This window comes from Colletotrichum gloeosporioides, assembly GCF_011800055.1.
Source record: "Colletotrichum gloeosporioides strain Lc1 chromosome Unknown consensus_49, whole genome shotgun sequence".
In the NCBI taxonomy this organism is placed as follows: domain Eukaryota; kingdom Fungi; phylum Ascomycota; class Sordariomycetes; order Glomerellales; family Glomerellaceae; genus Colletotrichum; species Colletotrichum gloeosporioides.
In genome coordinates, this window is record NW_025544694.1 from 487,764 (window position 1) to 504,216 (window position 16,453).

Sequence of the window (16,453 nt, forward strand, 5' to 3'; positions counted from 1 at the left end):
ATGGCTTCGTCCGCCAGAGCCATGAGCTCCCTTCGCGCGGCCGCCCAGCTCGCCCCGAGAGCTCCGCGCAATGCTGCCAGCGCCGGTCGCAGAACCCTCACCACCGCCACGAGAACAGGCCTGCGCACCGTCGCCGCGAGGCCAGCTGCTGCAGCTGTTTCCAGGACCGTCGCGCGCCAGTTTCGCAGAGAGTACGCCGATGCCGCTCCCAAGAGGCCCGGCAAGATTCGCAAGACCTTCAGATGGGTCTGGCGCCTGACCTACCTCTCGACTCTCGGTCTCTTCGCCTACGTCGGATACGAAGTCTACGAGGACAGGCACTTTGAGGACCAAGTCGAGTTTGACCCCACCAAGAAGACTCTGGTTATCCTGGGTACATTCACGCGGCCCGCTCCTGTTATTGCGACATTTTGATATTGACTTTGCTTGCCAGGCACTGGCTGGGGATCCGTCTCCATGCTCAAGAAGCTCGACACGGAAAACTACAACGTCGTTGTCATCTCGCCCAGAAACTACTTCCTCTTCACCCCTCTGCTCCCCTCATGCACGACCGGCACCATTGAGCACCGCTCCATCATGGAGCCTATCCGAACCATCCTCCGCCACAAGAAGGCCGCCGTCAAGTTCTACGAAGCCGAGGCCACCTCTATCGACCCCGTCAAGAAGGTTGTCAAGGTCGTGGATAACTCGGAAATTAAGGGCTCCATGTCCGAGACCCTGGTCTCCTACGACATGCTGGTTGTCGGTGTCGGAGCTGAGAACGCCACTTTCGGTATCCCGGGTGTGCGCGAGAACTCTTGCTTCTTGAAGGAGATTGGTGACGCCCAGGCTATTCGCAAGAAGATCATGGACTGTGTCGAGACCGCCGCCTTCAAGGACCAGTCTGCCGAGGACATCAGCCGTCTCATGCACATGGTTGTTGTTGGTGGTGGACCCACCGGTGTCGAGTTCGCCGGTGAGCTTCAGGACTTCTTTGAGGAGGACATCAAGCGTCTGGTTCCCGAGATCGCCGACCGCTTCAAGGTCACCCTGATCGAGGCCCTCCCCAACGTCCTGCCGTCTTTCTCCAAGCAGCTTATTGAGTACACGGAGAAGACCTTTCAGGAGGAGAAGATCGACATCCTGACCAAGACCATGGTCAAGAAGGTCACCAACGAGACCGTTGAGGCCGTGGCCACCGGCCCTGACGGAAAGCAGCAGACTCTCACCATCCCCTACGGTCTCCTCGTCTGGGCAACTGGTAACGCTGTCCGCCCCATCGTCCGCGACCTCATTTCCAAGATCCCCGCTCAGAAGGACTCCCGCCGCGGTCTGGCCGTCAACGAGTACCTCGTTGTCCAGGGCGCCCGTGACATCTGGGCCATTGGTGACTGTGCCGTTGCTGGCTACGCTCCCACTGCCCAGGTCGCCGCTCAGGAGGGCAACTTCCTGGCCAAGCTCTTCAACAACATGGCCAGGACAGAGTCTCTGGAGGCCCGCGTTCAGGAGCTCAGCGCGAACCTGAACGTCAAGCCCGGCAACGCTGCCGAGGTTGCCAAGGAGATTGAGGCCCACGAGCGCCAGCTCCGTCGCATCAAGGACATCAAGCCCTTCCACTACTCTCACCAGGGTTCTCTGGCCTACATCGGCAGCGAGAAGGCTGTCGCCGATGTCAGCTGGTGGAACGGCAACATTGCCAGCGGTGGTAGCATGACCTACCTCTTCTGGCGTTCCGCTTACCTTTCCATGTGCTTCAGCAGTAAGTCCCATTATCACGTCCCTGATCGAGAATGCAAAAGGCTAACAACGCTCAGCTCGCAACCGTCTCCTGGTCATCAACGACTGGTTGAAGTCCAAGGTCTTTGGCCGTGACATTTCCCGAGAATAAGTACGAGGATCAGTTAGGTCGTTCTAGGCGTTTACGATTGTTTACTGCCTCATTTGGCACTGGGACTTGAAACTTGTTCATTTTTCTTTGTTTTCTGTGTAACTGTCTCTCTTCGCTTCTTTTGTGTATGGTGCCGGAGCGAAACGATAGATCGATCGGCTTAATGGCTGGCGCGGAACGATAGACTGGGTAGACTGGACACACACGATCATCCCCCAAGAAGGGGGGGAAACATATGACTACCCTGTATGAGTTGTCGCAATAACACCTGTACAATGCTGCTCCCAAGAGTTCCTGGTAACGCTCGATGAGTGCGAATTGAATAATGACCACACAAACATGGACCTAGTTCGTCAGCTCGACGTCAATTCGGAAACTGGCGGTACTTCAACTCAACCATGGTCCTGTAAGTGCGTAAGAGCCTCGGCATGTTGGCTGCGCAGACACCGAGGTATCTCCAGCCCGTCGTCGCCTCGGCCCCCACGGAGCTTCTCGGGATGCCCAAGTACAATCCGCAGCGCGGCATGAAGACAGGCGACACGGGGAAAAGACGACCCGCCACTACTTCTTGGCGTATATATGACGGGCAGGCACTGCAGGGACACTCGTGCCCCTAACGGCCGGGCGCCTGGTCCACCGACGCACTTGGATAAGGTGCCGTTGAGCAACGGGACGGCCCGAAGCTCATGCAGTGCCGAAGACTGTTGAGACGGGACGCCGGAAGGAGCCCTCTGGTCTGGGAAAGATCCCTGCCTTGGAGGACTTGCTTGATCCGGGAGGTTGGGTCGGTGATGGCTTGGGTCGGTGGTAGCATCGGATGTAGGTGCCGCGTGATGTGGACGGGCTCGCATTGGGCAATTATCTGGGGGGGTGATCAACACGATGGGGCGGCCTTGCGTGGGCTGCCTTCGTTTCTGGGGTTCTATTCTGGTTGTTCGGCTTCACTTCAGCCACTTTGATGCTCTAGATCTGTCTGTGGTCTCCCCATGCCGTGCCGACCGCAGACCATGTTTGTGGGTATCTACATATGGCTGGTACCCGGAGATGCTCACCGACTTTGATGAGAGAATCGATCTAAAGAAGCGGTTGTCCTTTATTCTCTCATACTGGTGCAATAACGTTAGTTGTTATTGGCCCTCGATCCTGCCTTCGTCTTTCATCCTCTCGCATGCCTCGTGTTTCTTTAATCCCAGACCTTCAGTCTTACTCGCTGCGTTTTTTTGCCGAAATTTGTCGTGTTGCAGGCAAGGCACGACATGAAGAGCGCATTAACGGTAAGAAAAAAAAGAATCGACAACATAATTCTACGAGCAAGGCTTTAAACTGTCTAGATTAAATCATACTGGCCTGGAAAACATGACATATCAAGAGGCTGTTGCAAAACCTCGTAAGGGGAACATTTTTGATAGCTTTTGAGTATGACATATCTCCGCCAGCCTTTTCTGTGACAAGCTACAAGCCTGGATGATGAGGGTTGAGCAGAAGACGTTGGCCAGGAAATTTTGCTTTAAGACTGAAGTTGAAACTCTATTCTGTGGTCGCTTGAATTGAGTTTCGGACCATTAGACATGCATGCAGAAAATATATGAGCCTCATGTGATTTTTAGTTCTCGCATACTAACGATTGAGTATGTTAACTCGATTGTAAGCTCAACGAACCCTTCAAAACCCTCTCAAACCTTGGAAAAAGCTTGAATCTCCCGCTCGTTACATGTCATTTCACACCCAAAGATCGTCTCGGCCTTTCGGTGACCCCGGATCTCCTGAACCTCGTGGGCGAACGGCGAGCCACCGACAAAACGAACCGGCGCGGAATGTCGTTCGCAACGGGCGGGGCAGCGGAGCCTAGCGGAGCTGTCCACCGCCGGAACTGCCCACGCGCTCGCACTGGGGGCAGTTGGCAGATGCTCCCAATCCGGATACAGATCCCCCAATTGCCAGCGGGATTTGCCTTCCGGCTCTCTGGGGCCATGTAGCCCCGCAAAATTCCAGACCCGGAGATTTGCCGGCCGAATGAAAGGGCGTCAACGCCGCGCCGGTGACTCGGCCCAGCTCAACCGCCTGCATAAATCTTCTGCCGCTCACACACCGGCGGATCGACCTACCTAAAGTTGACCTCGTGGTGTATTTGCTTTTCGTTCTTGGGTCGGTCGGGCGCACGATCCGTTGACTCAGGCTAGCCAACCTGAATTGCATCACCGCTCCGCCTACAGCGAAATATATTCCGTGCCAGGGTGAGAGAAATCCTAGCTGGTGGCTCCCGTAAGCTGGGGAAACCAGGGTGCAGCGCAGGAGGAGCTTTTCGCAGAGCCGCCTGGACATGTCCCACATGCTTGCTGTTGCATGTATTATTACATACACCCCGTTCAGATAGATCCAATTGCGTACACGGTTTGCTAGATTTTCTCCCCCCCGTCGGTCCTACGTCAAGTGTCGTATAAAATCTGCCTCTCCCCATCACGTCCAGGAGCTTGGTCCAGTCTCGACCCATTGACTCGAGAATCCGAGCCAGACTCTTGGCCAACTTCCCATTGAACTCAATTCCCCTCGACCGTGCCCCCGTGACATCGTCGGCATTGAAAACAATGGCGGCCACATCGTCAACCTCGACCGTCCAGCTGCAACAGCTGAACCGTCCTCCCAACCCCAAGAACGCCACGCTCCTCAACTCCGAAGGCCACCGCCTGGGCTCGCATGAGGACATCACCGGCGGTCTCCCGGCGCCGACGACAACGGCCACCGTCACCCAGAAATGGAACTATCCCAGGGCCAACGCGAACAGGGTGCTCTCCTGCTTCTGGAGCCTCTTCGTCTCGGGCGCGAATGACGCTGCCTACGGTGTAAGTCACCTCCCGTCTCCCATCTCACAGCTCAAAATACTAACACAGCCCCAGGCCTTGATCCCCTACGTGAGTGCTCACTCCAATCTCATCCTCATCTCATCAAGCTTAACCTAACCCCCGTCAACAGCTCGAATCGTACTACAACCTCTCCTACGTCGTCGTCTCGCTGGTCTTCCTCTCTCCGTTCGTGGGCTACGTCCTCTCCGCGCTGCTCAACAATTGGATCCACCTTAAGGTCGGCCAGCGCGGCATCGCCGTCATCGCCTCCTCCTGCCACATCGCCGCCTACGTCGTCATCTCCCAGCACCCGCCGTACCCGGCCCTCGTCGTCGTCTACATCCTCGCGGGCTTCGGCAACGGCATCTCCGACGCCGCCTGGAACGCCTACATCGGCAACATGGACCGCGCCAACGAGGTCCTCGGGTTCATGCATGCATTCTACGGCGCCGGCGGCGTCATGAGCCCGCTCATCGCCACGACCATGATCGACAAGGGGAAGCTCGGCTGGTGGACGTTCTACTACGTCTTGGTACGTTTCACTCTCCCTGTCTCTTTCCCGCCCAACGCTAACAATCGCACACAGCTCGGCATGGCAGTCATCGAATTCGTCTGGTGCACCTCCGCCTTCTGGACCCAAACCGGCGCCGTCTACCGCGAGACCATCGCCCAAGCAAACGCCTCCTCCCCCAACGGCGGCAGCGGCAACAGCACCATGCGCGCCGCCCTCTTCAAGCGCCCCTACGCCCGCGTCTCCTGGCTCTGCGCCGTCTTCCTCCTCGCCTACGTCGGCGTCGAGGTCTCCCTCGGCGGGTGGATCGTGCAGTTCATGATCCAAGTCCGCAAGGCGAACCCCTTCGACTCGGGCATGACCTCCGTCGGCTTCTGGCTCGGCATCACCCTCGGCCGCGCCCTGCTCGGCTTCGTTACGCCCAAGCTCGGCGTCAAGCTCGCTGTCGCGATCTACATCCCCGTCGCCATGGGACTGGAGCTGCTCTTCTGGCTCGTCCCGCAGTTTTACGTGTCCGCCGTCGCCGTCGCGCTGCAGGGCTTCTTCCTCGGGCCGTTCTTCCCGGCTGTCGTGGTCGCGGCGACGAAGCTGCTGCCGCGACACCTGCATGTGAGCACCATCGGGTTCGCGGCGGCGTTTGGCGGGAGCGGCGCGGCGATTCTGCCGTTTGCGGTCGGTGTGTTGGCGCAGGCGAAGGGTGTGCAGGTCCTGCAGCCCATTATCTTGGCGTGTTTGGGCATCATGCTTGGGCTGTGGCTTTGCCTGCCTAGGATTGGACATAAGGAGGAATAAGAGAGAAAGAGATGGTGGAGGAGAGGTGGTGCAGCATGTTGGGTAGTGTCACGATGTGTCCGGTCTAACAGCAATTTCACATCAAATAGAGAATTTTAGCAATACCAAATCATCCTGATTGACTTGTTCTGACGAGGACCGTCTTGCTACACCAATGTGCTATTTACGTCCTTCCGTGCCTGTCCGTTGTTCATCATTACCAACCAGCAACATGCCTGCTCAAAGCCAAAACCCGAAGCCAAAGAATGTCATCTTTCTCGATCAAATCTGGAACACCTGGTTCAGGTCGCGACGCAGCTCCTCGGCCGAGTTCTTCTCCGTCGCATCGGCAGTGCGGCGAAGAGCACGGGTGCGCATCTCCTCCGAGTCCTTCTCCATGATGTTGTCAGTCGCACTGGGAACGCCGAGGCGGCTGTTCTTCTTGGCTCGGTAGACATCCTTTGCAACCCATCGGTTCATGTCGGCTTGCTTCTCATTAGCTTGCTTGAGGGCGGCCTCGAGGGCGGCGATCTGAACGTCCTTGGTGGCGTTCTTGTCCTGGAGCTCCTTGACCTCGAGCTTACCGTTGGCGTTGTCCTCGACCGTAGACCGGTTCGCGGCCTTCTGCAGCTGGTGGAGTTGAGAAGCGTAACCAGCGGCACGAGCTGTCTCGGCCTCAAGCTTGTTCTCGACAGTGCGGACGTGCTCCTCAGCGCCCTTCTTCGCATTGGCGACCTTTTCGAGCATCTTCTCAATAATGCGCACGTACTCCTCAGTCTCCTTCTGCTCGGCGAGCTCGTTCTTGAGGTTCTGGGTCTCCTCTTTAGCCTCCTGCAGCTCGGATTGAGCAGTTTCGAGATGCTCCAGAGCTTCGTTCTTGTCGGACTCGAGACGACGATACTCATCTTGAAGGTCATCCATCTGGTCTCGAACTTCGCGGACCTCTGCCTCTGCCTGCTTAATCCGGAATTCGAATCCTCCCTCGTTCACGTCATGATGTAGGTTTCCAAGAAAGTACTCCCATTCCTCGGTCTGGCCCTCGAGGTCGGCCTTGAGAGTAGTGTGCTGCTCTTGAAGGGTCTCATACTCGTTCTTCAGAGCCTGATTGTCATTCTTGAGAGTAGCGTGCTCTCCCTTGAGCTTCTGGTATTCACGGTCGTTGGTGATCAGAACCTGAACGTTGGCCTGAGAGGCGGCAAGCTCGGTCTTCAACTGAGCATTCTGACCCAAGAGGGCTTCATGCTGGGTGCGCAGGTTGTTGTGCGCCGCCTGGAGTCTGACAGTCCTAGGGGTGACGGTGACGAGCTCGGTATAGTACCGGTCGCGCTGCTGCTTCAAGTCGTCACACTGATGCTGCAAGTTTTCGCGGACACCAGCAATGTTGGTGAGCTGGGCCTGGAGCTGGTCGCGCTCGGTGATGGTGTTGGCCAGCTGTCTCTCAGACTCGGCAGCGGCAGACCTGAAGTCGAAGGCCACATCGGATCCGAGCTTCAGGACGGTGACGCGATGCTTCTCAATCTCGACGTGGACGCGGCGTCTCTTGCGGTCATTTCCCTGGTTGTTGGCTCCATTACCATTGTCTCCGGCATTGGCATTGCCGTCGAAGTTCTGGTGGGCAATGGCCTGGTTACCGGCAGGATTGTTGTTCTCGTTATCGTTCTTGCCAGGGGCAGTCCAGGTAAGGGTCAGAGAGTCTGCGCGCGGGTTGTTTCCAAAGGCGAACTCGCTGTCGCCGCAGCGGAAGGAGACGGGATGGTTCACACCGTCCATCTTGACGATCTCCAAGGCGTTCTTTCCAAGAAGATCCAAGAAGCAGGTGGGATGTGTGTTTTGTGCAAGACAAAAAGAAAACTGCCAAGAGGTTTCTTTTCACCGGGAAGGCGATAGCTTCAAGGGAACAATCAGACAGTGAAAGGGGGAAGGATAAATACGTTTGAGAGCGTACCTTGTGTATGTGAATATGGGCTGCAGAAGGAAGAAAGAGATTTGTTTTTCTCCTGGGAGAGGTGTTGTTAAGGGAAGGGAGGGTGGTAAACAGAAAGGTGAGAGAGGACCTCGTTCAAAAATGATTTTGTGGGAAGGCGGTTGAGGGCGTGGGAGGTAGGTGAGGGAGGAGGCAGGTGTAAGAGGAAGGCGCACCTCTGGGTTGTTCTTTCCCTCTAGGTAGATTGAGATTGTCAGTCTGCCAGTGATTCATCCACCCATTGGCCTCGTTCACGTCAGACTTTTCCAACTCTAGGAAGGAAGCTGCGATCGTTGCGACGCGGCTGCCCCCGGGGACTTTCTACCTGCTCCCAAACTTGCTAATCGCTTTATGTCCAAGTAGAAGTAACCTGGAAGCTTTCCCGTAGATAACGATGATGTAGAGCTTAACACAAAGGCGAAATTATTCGTACCTACTTGCTAAACAAGAAAACACGACCATCCTTATATTGGTTTACTAAGATAACTTACTGCTTTGAAACGCACCCCCATTATGAACTAGCGACACCATGTTGGCAATCCATGATATGATGATGTTAAGTTGCAAATGGCTGCTAAGATACCACCTACCTTAGAGACAAGATGATAGCCGAAACTTGAAATATTATCCAAGCAATTGTATTGGCAGTACAATACCTTCCATTCGAGACCGGTGTGGTAAATGCAATGCTCTCCCTTCCCCGATCCCGTCACTCGAGCTAAACTCTCAACCCAAACTTCTCACAGTGGGACACATAATCACAACATCGCAACTTTGGACTAAGCCTTTTTCAACACATATACGGGTTGAAATTCCCATTGATCGTCCAGTCACAAATGTCTAGTCCTCGTTTTCTTGCACCGGGCACATTTCCGCGAGCCTTGGGCATACGACCACAGCAAAGTTGCGTGCCGATCCAAGAATGTGGGCAGTACAACCTCAGTATCACGTCGTCGACAATATCACTAAGCTGACAAAGATGGCCCGCGAAGGCGGGTGTCCGACAGTGGATTCCGATATACAGTCCAGCTTTTACGGACTACACTCACGCGCAAAGTCAGCATCGCCGGCTGCCTACCGAAATCGACGTCCTCTGCGTCCTTTCCCGACTTCAGACGCCGGGCCCGAGCACCAGGACAGCTGTCATCCCCAGGGCCCAGACCGTACTTACCCCGCGCGCGGGAAGAAAATCGATGGAACATCCGGGTCGGAGGCACACACGCGCACACACACAATGACGAAGTCTGACGATACGCGGATGGGCGTCTAGAACAACTTTTCGTCCAGAAAATCACCACACTGCTCCGAAGCGCGGACGACGATGACGACGGGGCCGCCTAAAAGATCGTAAGGCGTACTAGAACGGGACAACCTTCCGGGAGCTCGGATGAAGCCAATGATGGCGGCGAGGATCGTCCGCATTTTGGGTTCGTCGCCTCTCTGTTTGCCTTCCCAGATAAAGGCACACATTCCATACCGTAAGTTGGCGGTTTGGAAGGCCAGATGGATCCATGAGCATGGCAAGTTCCGGCTTCACCACGTTCCTGCGGAACCCAGCCCAATGTTTGCAGAAGTTTTTGGCGAAAGATCGGATTGCTGATGACTGATGATGAAGAATCAGGGGGAGGGGAGGAGCGGGGGGCATCTTATGATTTTGGGGTGTCGAGCTGATCTTTCTGCCTCCAAACTCACCCGGAGCCTGGGCAATTACTCTCGGGAAGTATCTCTTATTCCGTGGATGGGGAGAAAAGAGAGCGTGGATCCAGGGGATTGAACGATGAAGTGGAGGCGCCACGCAGGCCTCTTCTCGGCCGAGCGAGCTGTAGTTCGGATCCTAATGTGAGTCTGGCGTAAGATGGAGGACGGGCGTCAGATCGGAAGGACTCTCTAGCGTGGAAGTTTATCTAGGTCTTGGGGATTGGGAGGGCAGGAAGGATTTTGTCTCCTTTTCACGCAAGTGACGGGCACACGACGGACAGCGACGGTAAGGTCGATTCTTTGCCTGTTGCGGAAAGGGCCGGCGAAGTTGAGCAGCGCCATTTTAGGTTCGGCTGGGAGACGGCGTGACGTTGGCGAACCGGTGTAAGAGGATCGTGCGCTTGTTCGCCGGCGGGAGAGGAACGGCGATCGGGGTTTCGGGCTTTTTTTCACTTGGGAAATAAAGATGGGATCTTTTGGAGGAAGCAGGAAGGGGGCGGCCGGCCAGTCAGTAAGCGTCTCGGAGGCAATTCCGGCTCAAAACACTGAGAGCAATCCTGTGCAAAGGAGAGAGAACCTCCAGATGGTGGTTTACGGCGCACGGGGGTTCAAAGTTTGAGATGAATATTGAGCTCTAGTGGATTTGGTCGCGAAATTTCTCTTTCCTCGTCTGGAGATTGGAATTATGAGACAGATAAGGTTGCGTTTCGTGTTGTGGTCCCTGGCAGGAATTGGAAATGCTGTGAGACGTCGTGCGATTCCCGAGGACGAAGTCGCATGGGCCAGGTGAAATGGTAACATGGACGCTGGGGATGACAGGAGGTCGGTCGCTTCCTTCGGGACCCGACTCTCCGAGAAGACATCCAGATACGATATGGTCTGAGAAACGAGGGCGCTCGCCGGAATCATACGACGAAGATGGCTCCCCCCCTCCTCTGGTCTAAGTTGGTAGTGGTCGGCAACCGAGAGACTGGATACTAGGCCCAACTTTTTTCCTTCGTCCCACTCCTGGTGGATGGCTGTCTTTTTATCTATGCGCGAACAACCGCGCGTGAGCTTGTCTTTGGCTGGACGTTGGTTCGGGCGAGCCAGGTGAGGAATGGCTTAGCCCTGGCGTGTGAGACGTTCGTGAAAGGACCTACTTGGACATTTTTGGGAACGTCTCATACGGATGGGTCGGCATGGGGCCTGAAACCCAGACAACGAGTTGGGGAACAGCATCTTGAAGGCGGGTTTGATTTTCCTCCACGGGCGCCTTTGGCCTCGCCTTCAATTAATTTGATTTCCTGAAGAAAATCTGGCGATGCAGGCCATCACGGGCAGCGTCTACACTTTCCTCCTTCCTCTCGGCCGTTACAGCCGAGGAAGGAGGTTCAGCTGGGAGAAAGTCCAGACGAGACGAAAGAAACAAGAAAGTGGCTGTGCCGCGGCGAAAACAGAGTTGCGATGAACAACAACCTTGGTCAAGTAGAGACGATGACAATGTCTGTTTTGAGTCGCGCACATTGAGTCGACACCGCGGCAGCTTGGAAAAGAGACACCAAGAAAGCCGAGGATGATCGACGCAGGGTCAACAAGGTTGTTGTCGCTATCACTGTTCTCCTCGAAGCCGGCGACCGCTTATCAGACCTCGACAGACTCAGCAGCCTTGTAGGGTTTCTGTTTTTAAAATTGGGGGTCCAGCGGGTTGCAGATGGTAGCTTGATGTGGTTGTCGCGAGTTTGCCATATAGTGCCAAGACGGCGGCGTCGTTGACAAGCTTGGTCAAGCTGCAGCGGCGGGGTGGATGCCGATCCATAATGTTTAATGATGGACGGCGTCGACTTGATAAAGTCGCTCACGTCGTCGAGAAGAGGTGTAATATGAGAGATTGCGTTCTCAATGACTTGAGAAAAATGCCTCATTTGTGTTTTGGCTTTGGTTCCGATCTTAATGTTAGATGGAGCAGCTGGGGGAATTGTGGGAAGAGCTGGAAGTGAGAGCGCGGGCGATGGTGGTCTAGAATGCGTGGGACGACGGAACCCCGTTGAAGGCGCGTTCGAAACGTAACTGTGGGATTCGTTCCGTTTGGCCAGATGGAGGGCCGCGTACCCGAAGGCTTCGCGGTTCTGTCATTGTGCGTCTCTGGAGCAGTCGAGGCCAGCCAGTTGGGAGGAGAGCTGGAGCTTTCGTGGGCGGTGCTGGTGCGGCTGGGGGGGCCAGTCGGGAGTTTTCTTTTTGCCATTGGGGGAGCATCGCAAGGGCGAAGCTGTGAATGGAGCACTGGGTGTTACTCTTGGTCAACCAAGCAGTGGGCTTGCAAGGTGATGAGGTAGCTGGCGTGTTTCTGGGAAAGGGTTTGCATATGGAAGGCAACCAGTATCAACCCTGGAGGCGCCGTTTTGGGCAGAGGAGGTGCGGAGGCCACCGTCGGGACTCTTGCCGGGCGACACAAAGGGCACCCTGCGGCGGTACTTTCTCTGAGAGCGACGGGTGAGACAGAGACGAGGTACCTGGGAAAGCAAGTCAGTCGGGTTGGGCCCTTTGGATGGAGAGGTAATCCATACTTTGACTTGACAGCATTTGCAAATTGAGAGACGTGGTTGGTTAGGGTGCGAGTGCTTGGACGGTAAAGCAAAAAGGAAAACGGCAAAAGCATCTGATAATGACTTCACTGCATGGCTCTTTCAAGCGGGTTCCCGAGTCTGTTTCTTCGGGTTGTTCCCCCCTTTGTTAGAGTCGTCGTCCGTCCAATCTCCAATCTGTGTTCTGTATGTGTGGAGGGTCGAATTGTCGAGATTGAAGCCGGAAGTTATGGGAGAATCGTCATTAAACACGGACGGGAGGCAGACGACACATCACTTTCTCTTTGCAAGAGTGGAAGGCCAAGGCACGGAAGGTAAGGCGGGATGGTGCAAGGTACGGATATCGACTGTCGAGAGGTGCACAGAGTGGACCCGGAGGACGGAAAGCGATTGGCAACTGCTGGGCAGTTCGGTCCCAATTACCGAGTGACCAGGCCGTTTTTCATTTTGGATGCCGTCAAAATCTCTTGTTTCTCTGGGTCAGAGATTCCCCCTATTTTCTTATTCCGTTGTTTACTTGATTACTGTGGCACATGCAGGATCCAATAGGATGGAGGCGACGGCGGCTGGGTTGGCTTCTGGAACATGCCAACGACGTCTCTTCCCACAAAAGCCCATACTACGCAGCAGAGAGTGGTGGTACGCGTGTTTGGGATGGATGCCATGTCTCTGAGGTCAATGTATGTCTCTGGGGGAGAAGCAAAGACAGCTGTCCGTGTCTTGTCTGTCTTGTCTTTGTTGCCGGGGAGGGTTTTCCCCTACATCCATGGCATAGCAATATGAAGCATATATGTCTGTATGTTGCCTATCTTACCTTAAGTGTCTTTTTGCCTCTCGACGGCTGAGGCCTGTGTAAGAGCTTCTCAGGCTGGAGGAGGATGTCGAGCAAGCAATTGGATCGCGTCGTGGGCGCAGGGATGACCCCCTTGGGCGCTAACACAGGCGTTGGGGCCGCGGTAATGGGCCGGGCTGGGTAGTGCATGGCTCGCTGGCATGGCTGTGATGATATTGGGGACGGATATTGTTTTGTTTTGCAAGTTTCCCCCCCTCTCTTCAGCTCGGTAAGGGATGGGTAACGTAATTAGGCCGATGAGGTTTTTATATGCTTATGGAAAAGTGAGCAATATCGACATGATGCCCTGCCTTAGGGTAAGGTAGATGGAAGAAGAGACTTGCCTCCCTGAGTATGGGACGCAGCAAGGCACAGACAGCAATGGCACGGCAGCATCGCAACACCACAGCTTCACGACGCATGGAGTGCCTCTGGCCCAGCGGCTACTTCGAGACAAGCACGGGAGCAGACAAATGGGTCCCCTCCAAGCTCCCACCTCAGAGAGAGAGAGAGGGTGAGGGTGAGGAGGGCCCCTCGGTTGTCGTGTGCGTGAGAGAGTCCCGTCTTCTGCAGAGAGCAGAGCATGGAAGGTACTTGGGTACTGCATATTAGAGCCCCCAAAGCCTCAAGTGTGAGTGAAGGTGAGGGTGGCATCCCAGTCGTGGGCCAGTCCTGGTCCTGGTCATGGCCGTGGTGGTCCTCTCCTGGGCATGGTCATGGTCTTGGCCCTGGCTCGGCCAAGGTCTCTGCTAAGGTACCCATCCATATCTATTACGCTACTGCTGCTGCTACCGGGCTGGCACAGGCACCAGGGCGCTCTTGTCACTGGATGGCGGGCAGAAGTACTGCTGGGGCCCTACCTGGATCCCTTCCACGCCTGCCCTGCACCTGAGGTGGAGGGGCGGAGGTGAGGGAGCTGTTCGTTCAGCGAGCGCCATTGCAGGTAGCATGGGCAGCACGCTGCAAGCAATTCCTAGGTAGCAGCACCGGGGCACACCTAAAGGTAAGGTACCTAAGCGGCGGGCAGCAGCGGCGGCATTGGAACCCCTCAAAGCAGCAGACCACCATTAGAAGGTCGGAATCCCAGATCGTACCTTACCTAGGCACCCTACCTACCAGTGCCTTGCCTGCCTCTTGGGTACCTTCGCAGAAGGTACTTCCTGCATCGTACTAAAAGTGCCTGCGACGCGGACCTGGAGGTACCTCGCTCCATGCGCCGTCCAACACCACCAACCGTGTACCTGCCCGCCAACTCGTCCTCCCAAGCCGATTCAATCCAATCCCATCCCGTCGCTGCTTCTACCAGCCTTTCCTCCACCTTTTTTCGCCTCAGCCCGAACCCGAACGACGATCCCGTCTTCGACCTGACCTGTCCTCCTACTTCTGCAGTCTAGTCTTCCTAGCGTGCCTTCTATCGAGCCTCGCGACATCTCCTTCAACGCTGTCTCTCTCGACTGCACGCCGATGAGGACGACCTGACGCCGAGGTTTCTGATTTCGATGCTCATGATTCCTCCTCTGCCAACCCGACGCCTCCAACGTGTGCTGCTCCCACACTTCCAATCTCTTCTGCAACGGGCCCCCGCAGCCGCCGCCACGACCGACTCCTCACGCTGAGGGCACCGTCGGCGCTTCTCGACACCACCCCGATTCGTCATCCTGCCTTTCTCCTCCTTTCCATTGTCTCTTCTCCTGTAGCCTATCGCTGCCTCTTTAACCGCCAATCTCCTTTTACACTGCCCATCTGCACTCCAGCTAGCATTGTTCCCCATCGCTGCCGACCACGACGACCACGACGGCGACAACGACGAGGAGGACCACGACGGCCACACCAGCCATGAATTTCGATTCAGGCACCGCCTACGCGGAGTCGGACGCCGACGACGAATACGAGCGCAGCCTTGGGCCCAACTCCCCAGTCACCAACAGCGAAGCATCGCCAATCGATTCCGAGCTGCCCTCCTCAAACGAACATACCCCTACTACCTACGGCCATCGCAGCAGCGCCGACCGCTTGCCCGAGACCATCATCTCCGAGTGGACCGCTGACGAGTGCGCCGACTTTATTAGCACAATTGGCCTGCCACAATACGCCGATCGCTTTGTTGGTGAGTCCATCCTGTCCCGTCGCCATCCGAGGGTGACGTGACAATTGACTGACCTTTGGGACAGAAAACGAGATCGTCGGCGAGGCTCTGGTCGCTCTGCAGCATGACGACCTCAAGTCTATGGGCATTGCCAGTGTTGGCCATCGCCTCACCATTTTAAAGAGCGTCTACGACGTAAAAAAGGCCCAGGACATTCCCATAGAAAGCGACCACTACGTGCCGTTGTGTAGGTGGTGCTGTGCTCCGTTCTTAAATCCGATTAGCTGACCTTGGGATCTCTTCAGCCGCCGATGCCGAGGCGCAATACGCGACAGCGACCCTCAAAGATATCAAGCACTTGGTTGAGCAGCTCCGTCTGCGCGACGAACGGATGAGCTTGGTCGAGCAGGATTTGCGTCGACTGACGGACGATTTCAGACGCTTGCGGGAGGACATGCTGCCGGCTCTGAGGCTGGCAAAGGACTCGTCACAACCACTTCCAAATGTGTCAACCAACAACAATCAGAGTTACGGATACGAGACCGTTTCGCCGCCAGCCCCGACACCCTCCTCCACCCAATCCATGAGTCTCAAGAGACAGTATTCCACCAAGAGAATCATGCTGGGAACGACGCCGAAGAACACATCGCCGTCGCATCTGCAGACAACTCACGAAAGGATGGAGCAGTCTCTGGACCCTTCAAACGCAGCGGAAAGAGCCGTGTTGTCCTCGTCGCACCTGGCCGCCATGAATGGCTCAGCCACAGCTACGTCCCCCGGTTACCCGTCTCCGAATATGCCCTCTCCAACGTCCCCTCCGACCCTTGGCGGCGCGACTCTCGGTTCTCGGTCCTACCGTTCCGACGTGCCGACCCCCTCAACAAGGTCTACTTTCGCCGAAAACGATCAAGGCTACAGAGGCCGCGAACAGCCCGTGGCTCCGAAACGTGGGCCGACGCCCGCCCCCGACACCCCGAGCACGAGCAACGCATCCGTCGAAATCTTCAAGTCCTTCCGAGTCAGCATGGACGACCCGTGCTACAAAGTGCTGCCCGCCGCGCTCAAGAAATACCAAATCAATGCGCCTTGGGATCAGTACGCCCTTTACATTGTTTACGGAGATCAAGAGCGCTGTCTAGGATTGGAAGAGAAGCCCCTCATCTTGTTCAAGCAGCTGGATAAAGAGGGCAAGAAGCCCATGTTTATGTTACGGAAGACGAACAACGCTCAAGTCGATGTATCATCAGAACAGCCAGGGAGCGCCGGGCTTTCGGCAAGGGGAGCGGCATCTGGCTACGATCCGCCAGGTGGTATCATCTAG

The 16,453-nt window shown here is 55.8% G+C and overlaps 5 protein-coding genes across 5 annotated transcripts; 4 read left to right on the forward strand and 1 right to left on the reverse strand.

Annotated features, from left to right (window-relative positions):
- On the forward strand, nt 1–1,867 carry GCG54_00012173 (External alternative NADH-ubiquinone oxidoreductase; the record flags this gene model as incomplete). The annotated part of the gene is made up of 3 exons (XM_045412059.1): nt 1–373; nt 434–1,738; nt 1,794–1,867. 3 exons carry the CDS (start codon nt 1–3, stop codon nt 1,865–1,867), a joined length of 1,752 nt encoding a protein of 583 aa, XP_045263843.1.
- Nucleotides 1,868–4,452: 2,585 nt separating this feature from the next.
- On the forward strand, nt 4,453–6,010 carry GCG54_00012174 (Glucose/mannose transporter GlcP; the record flags this gene model as incomplete). The annotated part of the gene is made up of 4 exons (XM_045412060.1): nt 4,453–4,707; nt 4,756–4,776; nt 4,838–5,239; nt 5,294–6,010. 4 exons carry the CDS (start codon nt 4,453–4,455, stop codon nt 6,008–6,010), a joined length of 1,395 nt encoding a protein of 464 aa, XP_045263844.1.
- Nucleotides 6,011–6,271: 261 nt separating this feature from the next.
- GCG54_00012175 (uncharacterized protein) lies at nt 6,272–7,759 on the reverse strand (the record flags this gene model as incomplete). Its single annotated transcript, XM_045412061.1, has 1 exon — nt 6,272–7,759. One exon carries the CDS (start codon nt 7,757–7,759, stop codon nt 6,272–6,274), a length of 1,488 nt encoding a protein of 495 aa, XP_045263845.1.
- A 1,115-nt stretch (nt 7,760–8,874) lies between these two features.
- On the forward strand, nt 8,875–9,222 carry GCG54_00012176 (uncharacterized protein; the record flags this gene model as incomplete). Its single annotated transcript, XM_045412062.1, has 1 exon — nt 8,875–9,222. One exon carries the CDS (start codon nt 8,875–8,877, stop codon nt 9,220–9,222), a length of 348 nt encoding a protein of 115 aa, XP_045263846.1.
- Nucleotides 9,223–14,804: 5,582 nt separating this feature from the next.
- GCG54_00012177 (Protein STE50) lies at nt 14,805–16,453 on the forward strand (the record flags this gene model as incomplete). The annotated part of the gene is made up of 3 exons (XM_045412063.1): nt 14,805–15,153; nt 15,218–15,379; nt 15,438–16,453. Coding segments are annotated over 3 exons (1,527 nt in total), but the record flags the coding sequence as incomplete, so codon positions are not given.